Source organism: Pristiophorus japonicus, chromosome 5, assembly GCF_044704955.1.
Source record: "Pristiophorus japonicus isolate sPriJap1 chromosome 5, sPriJap1.hap1, whole genome shotgun sequence".
In the NCBI taxonomy this organism is placed as follows: Eukaryota; Metazoa; Chordata; class Chondrichthyes; family Pristiophoridae; genus Pristiophorus; species Pristiophorus japonicus.
Window position 1 is genome coordinate 197071658 of NC_091981.1, and position 12160 is coordinate 197083817.

Consider the following 12160-nt stretch of genomic DNA (forward strand, 5'->3'; position numbering starts at 1 on the left):
CAGCCGCAGACGCTTTCAGTGCCTCTGAGCTCCCTCTCTCTCTGTCTCTTCTTCTGAGCATGTCATGATAACCCTTGACCTCCTGGATCGCGGGAATCGAGCGTTGCCATGCTGTTGCTAAGGATGGCTACATTTTACGGAGGAAGGTCAAAAAAATGTAACGCTACCGCCCATTTGATATCGCTCGCAGTAACAGCCATTTTCAAAAATGTAAACTAGGTGTTTTGAGAATGGACGAGAAGCCGGCGATCTGAAAACCCTTTTTTACCGCCCACGCCGGAAATAACATCCATTTTTGGGCGATAAGCACAAAAGTGGAGGTTCTAGCCCCATAAAGCACCTCTACAATGCCCAAGCCATTCCTTTCAAACTCATCACCATTGGGGAGTACCGTTATGTCTCACCATTCATTACAACTCACTAAGCCACTTCCAAAGGTGCACACAAATCTGCCCAAGAAGGCAAAATGTTGAAAATAAAGGTTTCAATGTTTGACAATACTTTGGTTAAAAGACCCAAGTGCTTCTTGTGTGTTGTCAGTTGGCATGATTGGACAAGGATGAGAGTGGGTATGAGGAGTGGTTAGTGAGATGGGGAAGTGATAATGTAGATAAAGAGAGAGGGATGGTGGTGGAGGGGCGGGGGGGGGGGGAGTGGAAGCGGGAGTCGGGTCGGTGTCGGGTCCGGTCCAGGGGCAGGGTGGGGGGGAGGGAAGCGGGAGTCGGGTCGGGAGGAAGCAGGAGCTGGCCGTGGGAGGCAGCCTTATTCACGCAGCCCCAGTGAGGCCATTCGGCCAGGGCTAAGGGCTGCGTGCTTCGGGCCCCTCCCACAGTTTTGGGCGCCTGGAGCTACTGCACATGCAAGCCCACTGTAGCGCGCATGTGCAGAGGTCCCGGCACTGTTTTCAGCGCAGGGACCTGGCTCCGCCCCCTACAGCTCGTGCTGCGCTGCGCCGAGCTGCAAACGACCTGCAGGGAGCTGGAGAATCTGGAAGTTTTTTTTAGGCGCACTTTGTGGCGCGAAAAACGGGCGTCCAGGTCGGGACTGCGCCGTTCTAGGCGCGGCTCGAAACTTGGGCCCTATAATACTAAGGAAGAATTTGGAGTTTGTTGAACAGAACTACTAGTGGAGATAATTAAAAGTTAATTAGCAAAAATAGAAAGACTTGCATTTATATAGCACCTTTTATGACCACCAGATGTTCCAAAGCGCTTTACAGACAATGAAGTACTTTTGGAGTATAGTCACTGTTGTAATGTGGGAGACATAAAATAAAAGGAATTTATGGCAGTAAAGGTATCATCTCAGGATGGAACAGTCTGTTAGATTAAGGGGAGAAGTTCTAGCCTGGGGCCTCTGATTTAATGGCCCAAGGTTGTACCTGAGACGTGGGCTGGACCAGGGAGGACAAAACAGGATGAGATAAAAGACTATTGCTTTGGGGGGAGACAGGGCCGGATGAGATAAGAGGATTCAGATAAATGGATTAGCCTTCAAAACATATAAACAAGAAAAGGTGTGTAATGGTTGTGAAGACCCCTCCTTGAGGGAGGGTCTTCATCAGTCAGTTTAGACAAAGAACTCGACCATGCCATTGGGCACCATGTTTTAAGAGGAACTTCTATAGCTTAAATGGCCCTGACCATTATTATACCTCAGGCCCACCCCCTAAAAAGAAAAAAGGAAGAGCTAAAGAACTCTTAGGCAGATCATGGAGCAAGGAGCTTCCAAGAGTGGATCAGGTGCAAATACATCCGAGAATCAGGCTATGTATAGAAAGGTCAGGGGAGAAGTGAAAAAGTAAACCAGAGGGGCAAAGAGAGGGTATGAGAATAGAATGGCAGACAACATAAAAGGTAATCCAAGAGTCTTCTATAGGCATATAAATATTAAAAGGGTAGTAAGAGGAGGGGTGGGGCTGATTAGGGACCAAAAAGGAGACCTATGCATGGAGGCAGAGGGTATGGCTGAGGTACTAAATGAGTACTTTGCATCTGTCTTCAACAAGGAAGAGGATGCTCCCATAGACATAGTGAAGGAGGTAGTGGTGACACTTGATAGGATAAAAATTGATAAACAAGAGGTATTAGAAAGACTGGCTGTACTTAAAGAAAAGAAAGACTTGCATTTATATAGCCCCTATCACGACCACCGGACATCTCAAAGCGCTTTACAGCCAATTAAGTACTTTTGGCGTGTAGTCACTGTTGTAATGTGGGAAATACCGCAGCCAACTTATGCACAACAAACTACCACAAACAGCAATATGATAATGACCAGATAATCTGTTTTTATTATGTTGATTGAGAGATATATATTGGTCAAGACACCGGGGATAACTCCCCTGCTCTTCTTCGAAATAGTGCATGGGATCTTTTACGTCCACCTGAGAGGGTAGACAGGGCCTCGGTTTGACATCTCATCCAAAAGATGGCACCTCCGACAGTGCAGCTTGGTAGAGGGGAAGTTTTTAGAAACAGTGATCAGGGATAGAATTAAGAGGCACTTGGATAGGTGTGGATTAATTAAGGAAAGCCAGCATGGATTTGTTAAAGGCAAATTGTGTTTAACCAATTTGATCGAGTTTTTTGATGAGGTAACAGAAAGAATTGATAAGGGCAATGCAGTTGACGTGGTGTACATGGATTTCCAAAAAGTGTTCAACAAAGTGCCACATAATAGGCTTGCCAGCAAAGTTGAAGCCCATGAAATAAAAGGGACAGTGGCAGCATAGATAAGAAATTGGCTAAGTGATGGGAAATTGAGAGCAGTGATGAACATTTGTTTTTCAGACGGGAGGAAGGTATACAGAGGTGTTCCCCAGGGGTTGGTACTAGGACCACTGCTTTTCTTGACATATATTATTGACTTGGATGTGGGTGTACAGGGCATAATTTCAAAATTTGCAGATGACACAAAACTTAGAAGTATAGAGAACTGTGAGAAGGACAATGATGACATAGTCAGCTAGTAGAATGGGTGGAGACGTGCAGATTAAATTTAACGCAGGAAAGTGTGAAGTGATACATTTTGGTAGAAAGAACAAGGAGAGGAAATATAAACTAAAGGGTACAAACCTAAAGGCGGTGCAGTAACAGAGAGAATTGGGGGTATATGTGCACAAAATGTTGAAGGTAGCAGGGCAGGTTGAGAAAGTGGTTAAAAAAGCTTATGGAATTCTGGGCTTCATGAATATAGGTATCGAATACAAAAGCTTGGAAATTATGATGAACCTGTATAAAACATTGGTTCAGCCTCAACTGGAGCATTGTGTCCAATTCTGGGCACTGCACTTTAGGAAGGAGTGAAGGCTTTAGAGAGGGTGCAGAAAAGATTTACGAGAATGATTCCAGGGATGAGGGACTTCAATGTGGATAAACTGGAGAAGCTGGGATTGTTTTCCTTAGAGCACAGAAGATTTAGAGGAGATTTGATCATTTGAAAATCTGTGATTAGACATATCTCAGTGTGAGTACCAAGATGTGCCTGCTAGGATCCTCTGTTGATGTCCACGGCAGATGTTTCAGAGTGAGTGGGACATTCCCTGTTTTGAATGCCAGTGCTGGGTGTCTGCACCACTAGGTATACACCTGATGCGCCCACCCCACTATAATGGGAAGGCCAGAAAGTCCAGTCGGTGATTATATAGAATAACATAGAATATATATCACAGAAACAGGCCATCTGGCCCAACTAGTCTGTGCTAATGAAAACAGAAAATGCTGGAAATACTCAGCAGGTCAGGTAGCATCTGTGGACAGAGAAACACAGTTAGCATTTCATATCGATGACCTTTTGTCAGAACTGGAAAAGATTACATGACAAAAGGTATGACAGTACAAGCAAAAGGAGATAGTAATGGGATAAGTGGAGAAACAAAATGAGAGTCTAGAAGAGGTATAAATGGAAATGGCAGAATCATCAACAGCTGCCATGTGTAAAAATGTCTGCATACTGTCGTCGAGCTACAGTACACGGGGGACACCTGCATCTGCGCACATACAGAGGCTGAACTCCAGGACATTGTCGACGTATTTACTGAGGCGTACGAAAACATGGGCCTTACGCTAAACATCCGTAAGATAAAGGTCCTCCACCAGCCTGTTCTCGCCACACAGCACTGTCCCCCAGACATCAAGATCCACGCGCGGCCCTGGCAACATGGACCATTTCCCATACCTTGGGAGCCTATTATCAACAAGAGCAGACATTGACGATGAGGTCCAACACCACCTCCAGTACGCCAGTGCAGCCTTCGGCCGCCTGAGGAAAAGAGTGTTTCAAGACCAGGCCCTCAAAACTGCCACCAAGTTCATGGTCTAATGGACTGTAGTAATACCCTCCCTCCTGTATGGCTCAGAGACATGGACCATGTACAGTAGACACCTCAAGTCGCTGGAGAAATACCACCAACAATGCCTCCGCAAGATCCACCAAATCTCCTGGGAGGACAGACGCACCAACATTTGCATCCTTGACCAGGCCAACATCCCCAGCACTGAAGCACTGACCACACTTGATCAGCTCCGCTGGGCAGGCCACATTGTTCACATGCCAGACACGAGACTCCCAAAGCAAGCGCTCTATTCGGAACTCCTTCACGGCAAATGAGCCAAAGGTGGGCAGAGGAAACGTTACAGGGCCACGCTCAAAGCCTCCCTGAAAAAGTGCAACATCCCCTCTGATACCTGGGAGTCCCTGGCCAAAGACCGTCCTAAGTGGAGAAAGTACATCCAGGAGGGCGCCGAGCACCTTGAGTTTCATCACCGAGAGCATGCAGAAATCAAGCGCAGGCAGCGGAAAGAGCGTGCAGCAAACTTTTCCCTCAACGACTATCTGCCCCACCTGTGACAGAGACTGTGGTTCTCGTATTGGACTGTTCAGCCACCTAAGAACTCATTTTTAAGAGTGGAAGCAAGTCTTCCTCGATTCCGAGGGACTGCCTATGTATGAATGAATGAATAAATAGGGACAGAGATTATGGTCTGAAATTGTTGAACTCGATATTGAGTCCAGAAAGCTGTAAAGTGCCTACTCGAAAGATGAGATCCTATTCCTCGAGCTTACATTGAGCTTCGTTGGAAGAGTGTAAGTGGCTGAGGACAGAGCGGTCAGAGTGGGAGTGGAGCGGAGAATTAAAGTGACAGCCAGTACAGACATGATGGGCCAAATGGCCTCCTTCTGTGCCATAAATTTCTCTGATTCTGCTATTCTATAATGCCCAGCATTGTATTAACCTTTTTGATTATTTTCTGTACCTATCAAAGACATTTTAATGATCCATATGCATGGAACCCAAGTCTCTTTGTCCTCCACTATTTCTAACTTTTCACCATTTAGAAAGTACTCTGATCTACCATTTTTAGGTCGAAAGTAGATGATCTCATTGGAATTTCCAGTGGAGTATGTCCCTATGGGCAGCTCCACATCTGGGGTCAGACCTGATGTCATTTGCCTCATTAGGGGCAGGTGGAAGTTCTGTCCTTTACAAGACTGCCCAGCAAATTATGAAAATGATAAGGACTTTGTTTTTCGTGGGTTTGTTGTCCTGACTCGCACCAAGTCCCGCTCACCCATCACCCCTGTGCTTGCTGACCAACATTGGCTCCCATTTAAGCAATGCCTCGATTTCAAAATTGTCATCATTGTTTTCAAAGCCCTCCATGGCCTCATCCCTCTGTAATCTCCTCCAGCCTCACAATCCCCCCAGGATATCTGCGCTCCTCTAATTCTGCCCTCTGGATCATCCCTGATTATAATCGCTCAACCATTGGTGGCCGTGCCTTCTGTTGCCAAGGCCCTAAGCTCTGGAATTGCCTGCCTAAACTTCTCTGCCTCTCTACCTCTTTCCTTAAGATGCTCCTTAAAACCTACCTCTTTGACCATCTGCACTAATTTCTCTTTATAGGGCTCAGTGTCAAATTTTTTGTCTTCTAATATTCTTGAGAAGCATCTTAGGATGCTTTACGACATTAAAGGCACTATATAAATACAAGTTGTTGTTGTTGTTGCTGTTTGTCCACTAGACTCTCACTGGATTTACAGGCCAAAGGTTTTACACTGGAGCCTGCTTTATGAATGAAGGATTTGCTTTTGATATTTTCTCTAGCTGAATTAATACCAGATTCAATCCAGTTTGTGCTGTAAGTAGACATTGGCCCAGAAATTCCGACGTCCCGGGCCGGTGCGAAGTTTCTACCGACCCGGGAAGGCATCAGAAAAGCCAGTTTTCAGCGCGCAATGCGCATGCACTGAAAACCGGCTTTTCCGATGTGTCAAGCTGGAGCTTGACAGCTCATCTGCAGATCGGGAGTGAGGACATTTGCTTGAGTAAGATTGTGGTATTTACACATATCTTGCTCAGCAAATGTCCTCAAAAATCTTGCGTCTGATAAAAGCAGCCGCATAGCCTACTTTTACAGGCGCAAGTGTTTTAAAACACACTAAAACATGTTAAAATAAAATTATGAAAACATATTTTATTGTTAAAAATCCTCCCCACGATGGTAAGTTTATTTTTAACCATAATTAAAAAAACTTTTTTAAAAATCGGGAAAATATTTTATTTTTATAAGACATTAATAACTTTAATTTCAATTAATTTTAAATATGTGTGGTCTGTTTTTTATTTTTTATTATTGTGTGTTTGTTTTTTTTTCCCATTAATAGCAATGAGAACTCATAGATTATGGAGTTCTCAGTGCTATTAATGGGAACCTGTGAAGTACGTACCTGATTGGCTGAGCAGTTACATGTGACAGCATCTTCTGCATGGGAACCCTCCAGACGGGAGCACGCTTTGCAGCGCAGGAAGAGAAGGCCTCCCCAATGGAATCCAGGGTGCCTCCTAGATCACCAGGTACTTTCGTAAAAATTCTCTGGTCGGGAGGCATTTTTGCCAGGCCAGTGATTTGTCATAATGGACTTTAAGACTAGAATGTCCCACTGGAATCTGAACTTGAATGTAAATCAGATTGATGTTTGTTTCAAGTTTACATTTCAAAGATTCCACTTAACAAAAATTATGTTTGTTATTGACTCATTTTGCAAACCAACTCTAATATACTTAATTTATAAAAACTCTACTGACATAGAATTCTAATTATGCAATGCCAGTTCTTGCTTCATTGCATGGCAAAATGTTACTAAATCTAGATTATCTGCACTCCTAAATAGTTTGCAATTCAGTGATCTCAGTATTCTTCTGTGATGTGTTAGTTGTCAATTTTAAAATATTTTCAAAGAATAGATTTGCAGTGCATCTTTACTTCTGAATTATGTGGGATGTATTTAGAACCACACTTAATACCAATTCTGGTTTAACACCAAAATTATTTAATTCCGTTGGAGCATGATATTCCTATTTTATAAATGGCCGCACCTTTGTCTCAGGAGTGTTTGCAAGATTGCGATCCATTCTGAAATCCTTCTGAACTTCTTTCTGAGAAGTTAGACTTTGTGATGTGACTTATATCACAGCAGATACAGTCATTCATGCTGAGTTTATACAAACATTACTGAAATGCTTTGTCAAACATTCTACAGTGGTGACAAACCTTCCTTAAGTGAAATTCATTTCAGACCAATATGGCCATGAAGACAGCTGACATGTCATTTCAGTGTACATTCTGTTCCTCTTGAAGTCTATTAATTTCTCATGCGAGGAATGGTATTTTAAAACTTAATTTTATTTTAAATTTTCTGGGGCCGAAATTGCCCATTTCTTGCATCCTGTTAGCACCACCAGTAGGCGCAATTGCCTTTTCGCCCAGTGGCGCCTGGGGCATAATTTTCCCAGCGATTTTGGAGGTGATTTGGAGTTTGCGCTGCACCCCACGGGCCGGCGCACATCCGGTGATGACATCATCCCCGTGCTCACTGACCCCTCACTGCCCCACGCCGACTCCTTTGCGGCCCGGGGAAAATTGCCCCGCAGGCCAGGAGGAAGATGCGGGATGAGATTTTTTTTTTGTCAGCCCGACATGGCGGCTCGCGTCTCAGCCAGGCCGCCATCCTCCAGCCTGTCACTCCTTTTTGTGTGCCGGACCGCTGGCCCAGTCGAGATTATCCCTGGTGGGCCTCTCCTTTAAATGAGGGCGAGGGGCATCAGCACTATGCAGAACAGCACTGACCTGTTCCGTCTTGTTTGAGGAGCGCAAAGGGTAGGACTTCCGCCCCAGGCATTAACTGACCCGGTAGGTTACCGCCCCCGGATAGGCCGCGGGACAATTTTGACCCCTCTTTATCGTATCAATAGTTGCCTTTTATTTAAAGAACAGTTTTTAGACCATGATCATTATTTAATCTTTTGTGGTATTTTCCATTGCTATAAAAAGTTGCAGATTTCCTTAATTCTGGCTTGCCAAAAAAGCAAATTATATTTTTACAGCCTCATTGACTTCACACGAGTGCAGCAAACGTCATGCACCACTAACTGAGAACTGGAATGGATAAAAGCAGGTCATCTACTCACAGTTATGGCAAGTTGCCCCAGAATATCCTGTTCCTTCACAGCTGCATTTAAAGCTATCCCAGGTCTGAGTGCACCTTCCTCCATGCTCACAGTGATTTGGTAAGCACCTGCCAGAATATAATGCAGAAAAGGTTAAGGTCCTGATTTAAACTTAAACTTAAACTTAAAGTTTAAGGACTGTTCAATGTGAACATGTATAGGCACAACCATTTGGGAGTCAACCTCAGCAGGACATCAGTTAATGTGTCTAGAGCTATTAATATTTGTTGTAGACTGGATTTAAATTAATTATCAATTTAATTAAAATATATTGAATATTTAATAAGATAGCAAATGACAAAAATAAAAACATGGGATTTAGGAAACAAAATAAAGATAGAACAAAAGCTTTGCATAATAATGCATTTTATGAATGTATTAACTTATGATATCTAATTGTTTTTTGTTATTGGGAATTACAACAGAGAATAATTTTGCAGAAAACATATATATGCTGTCACAAAATGATAATTATGCAATAATTGACATTAAAATATTGAACATTGAAAATATTGGTGATTAGATTAAAATAGAAATTGCACTTCATCTTTTCACCCAGCAGATCAATGGATGGGATCAACCCTCACCATTAGAATTTGAGTCCTTTCCATAAATTAATTTCAAAATGCATGTTTCATTTATATTCTCCAAAAAAAACAGTGCTACACGCTCTCAACAATCCACAGCTTCAGTATTTTGAACAGAAGGTGGAGTTTAAGAAAAATGCTTCTAAATTCTTCTAATTACTCTTCAGATGCCTATTTCTTTTGCATCTAGGTTGAACCTCGCCTGTTCTGGATAAGGGACTTTTCCAGGCGAGGGGTGGTCACGTTAAAATGGATGATACAGATTCTGAGCAAGGGGATATCGGGGCTGGCTGGCTTGGGGCTGGGAGTGCAGCAGAAAGATAATGGGGGGGTGGGGCGGGGGGACGGTGGATCGCGGGATCAGGCCAGCGATTGCGGTAGTCGGCAGCGAGGAAGGACTTCAATTTGTTAATGTTGGAGTTTTGCGCATGTGCCACCCGGGAATGGTTCTGGACGAGGGGTGGTTCTGGATAAGGGAGTTCTGGATAAGGGAGGTTCAACCTGTACTACATTTGTATCAATTATAATTCAGAAAAAAACACAACTTACAAAGGAATTCAGAAATAAAGAATATAAGCCAAAACATTACTGTTGGTAACATAACCAGAAAAATGCTTAACACATGCATATGACATGCCTTTTTAAAAAAATAGGTGCTAACCCCTTACAAGGCAAATGACAAAAGCCAGAGGTGGGGACATCCTACAACATGAGCTCCATTGGCTCAGTTGTAACCCAGTGTATCTGTGAAGGCTGGAACACTGAATGAGTTGAGGCATACCAGCTTCCATATAAACAGATGTATGCTTCTGTGGTGGGATCTCGGCTATGGAAGAAGCCCGGATCTCCAAAGAAAGAGACAATTAAAAACAAATATTTGACCTTCTCCCTTACAAACTCTGGTAGGGTCAATGTCAATGGATACTGACTGACAGGATCTTACCTTAGCTGCCAGATTACATGCAGAGGAATTCTGGGGCCCAAGAGTTAAAAGAAAATGAAAAAATTGAAGGCGGCAATGGTTAGGCCACAATTCGGGTACTGTATACAGTTTTGGGCATCCCGTTATATTGAACCCACAGAGCACGTACAGCATAGATTCATCAGGATAACACCAAGGATGGGAAACTATAATTATGAGGAAAGATGAGATACTGGATTATTTCAACCAAAGCAGAGAATGCTAAAAGGAGATTTAATATATACTTCTAAAATTGTGAAGTATATTGATTAAGTGAATAGGGAAAGACTATTTCCTCCAGTTAGGAAGTCACTGCAAAGAGATCATCAATCTAAAATGGTCACAGGGAGTGAGGAAAGGGATTAGGAGAAATTATTTTATGCAGACAACTTTTGGGAACATTTAATGCTTTGCCACAAAGAACAGTTGAAGTAGAGATGATCGTTTCAGGGATAATTGGGCAAATACTTGAACCAGAGTATTGGGTGAGAGTGGAGCAATAAGATTAGCTTTGGATTGCTCCAGCAAAGAGCCAACTAAGACAAAATGAGCTGAATGGCTTCCTTCTGTATTGTAACTTTCCAGGTTCAGTTTTAATTGCTCAATTTAATTAGTTACATTGCAAGGTAATTAACTGCACTTTATTTCAGATGTATATTTGGTCAATTAAATTTAAATAATGCAATATGACCACAAACTGAGACTCCTTTATTAATTTTTGACAGTGACAAATTTCTTGCAGAATATGTTGATATTTGGTAGAGAGTGCAAAAACTTAAAGAATAATTTAACTTTAGTCCTGGAAGACAAATGACAACCAACTAGAAATTGTTCTGAAATATCAGCAGCATGGGGTATCTAGTATTATGGAACATTACTGTGTTTGATGATGTGAAACCCAACTAATTCAGTCACTTGTTTTAATGCCACATATTTAAGAACATAAGAACATAAGAATTAGGAACAGGAGTAGGCCATCTAGCCCCTCGAGCCTACTCCGCCACTCAACAAGATCATGGCTGATCTGGCCATGGACTCAGCTCCACTTACCTGCCCGCTCCCCATAACCCTTAATTCTCTTATTGGTTAAAAATCTATCTATCTGTGATTTGAATACATTCAATGAGCTAGCCTCAACTGCTTCCTTGGGCAGAGAATTCCACAGATTCACAACCCTCTGGGAGAAGAAATTCCTTCTCAACTCGGTTTTAAATTGGCTCCCCCGTATTTTGAGGCTGTGCCCCCTAGTTCTAGTCTCCCCGACCAGTGGAAACAACCTCTCTGCCTCTATCTTGTCTATCCCTTTCATTATTTTGAATGTTTCTATAAGATCACCCCTCATTCTTCTGAACTCCAACGAGTAAAGACCCAGTCTACTCAATCTATCATCAGAAGGTAAATTTAAATGAATGCAGATCATCCGTATACTGGGCCTTTTTGAATCCGCTAACAATATTTCCCTTCATGTTCCAATGTCCATGATGACATTCCAGGATGAATTGCAGTTTTTGCACCATTTCTCCAAGATACCACATTGGAACTCTTGCATTCTAAATGGGCTGTGGACATTGAACTGTTGGTTGTGAAAGGGACGCATGCACCCACCACATTTCAAGTGATTGTATGTTTCATCTCCTTTCATTTAGGGTGGAATTTCTTCAGGGAGATGCAACCCAAGTGCTTCATATTCCAAGTTTATAATTTCTGAAAATCATTATTGCAATGTTCAAGCTCGACTGGGGAAGAGCACATATGTGGCACTTTAATTACATATGACAGATGGGTGCATTTTAGAACTTCCATATGTTGATAAGTTGCAATCCACTGTTTGACATTTAAAACAATGAATCAGTGCATCTGGTTTTAATTTGAATATTTGATAGATTTGTACAATGACTCAGTAAGCACTTAAAAACAAACAAAATGCAAAACACTGAGAACTCCATTTAAAACAACTACATATCTATTTTAAACTTGGATTTCATGGCATTTTAATATAGCATTTCTTGTTTTTTTTTCTTTTCTTCATAATCTGTTTTAAAATACATAACATTTAAAAGAGTGAAGTACATTGTTCACTATAAATGTCAAATCTGAATA

At 42.4% G+C, this 12160-nt stretch overlaps 1 protein-coding gene across 6 annotated transcripts in view; it reads right to left on the minus strand.

The window, feature by feature from the left end:
• Positions 1-12160, minus strand: part of LOC139264555 (contactin-associated protein-like 2) — a 2534539-nt gene that overhangs the window by 1259704 nt on the left and 1262675 nt on the right. For all 6 annotated transcript variants that reach the window (XM_070881196.1, XM_070881199.1, XM_070881197.1 and 3 more), the window contains one exon: positions 8474-8580. In XM_070881196.1, the coding sequence (XP_070737297.1) occupies positions 8474-8580 (107 nt within the window). The remainder of the gene's footprint in view (positions 1-8473; positions 8581-12160) is intronic.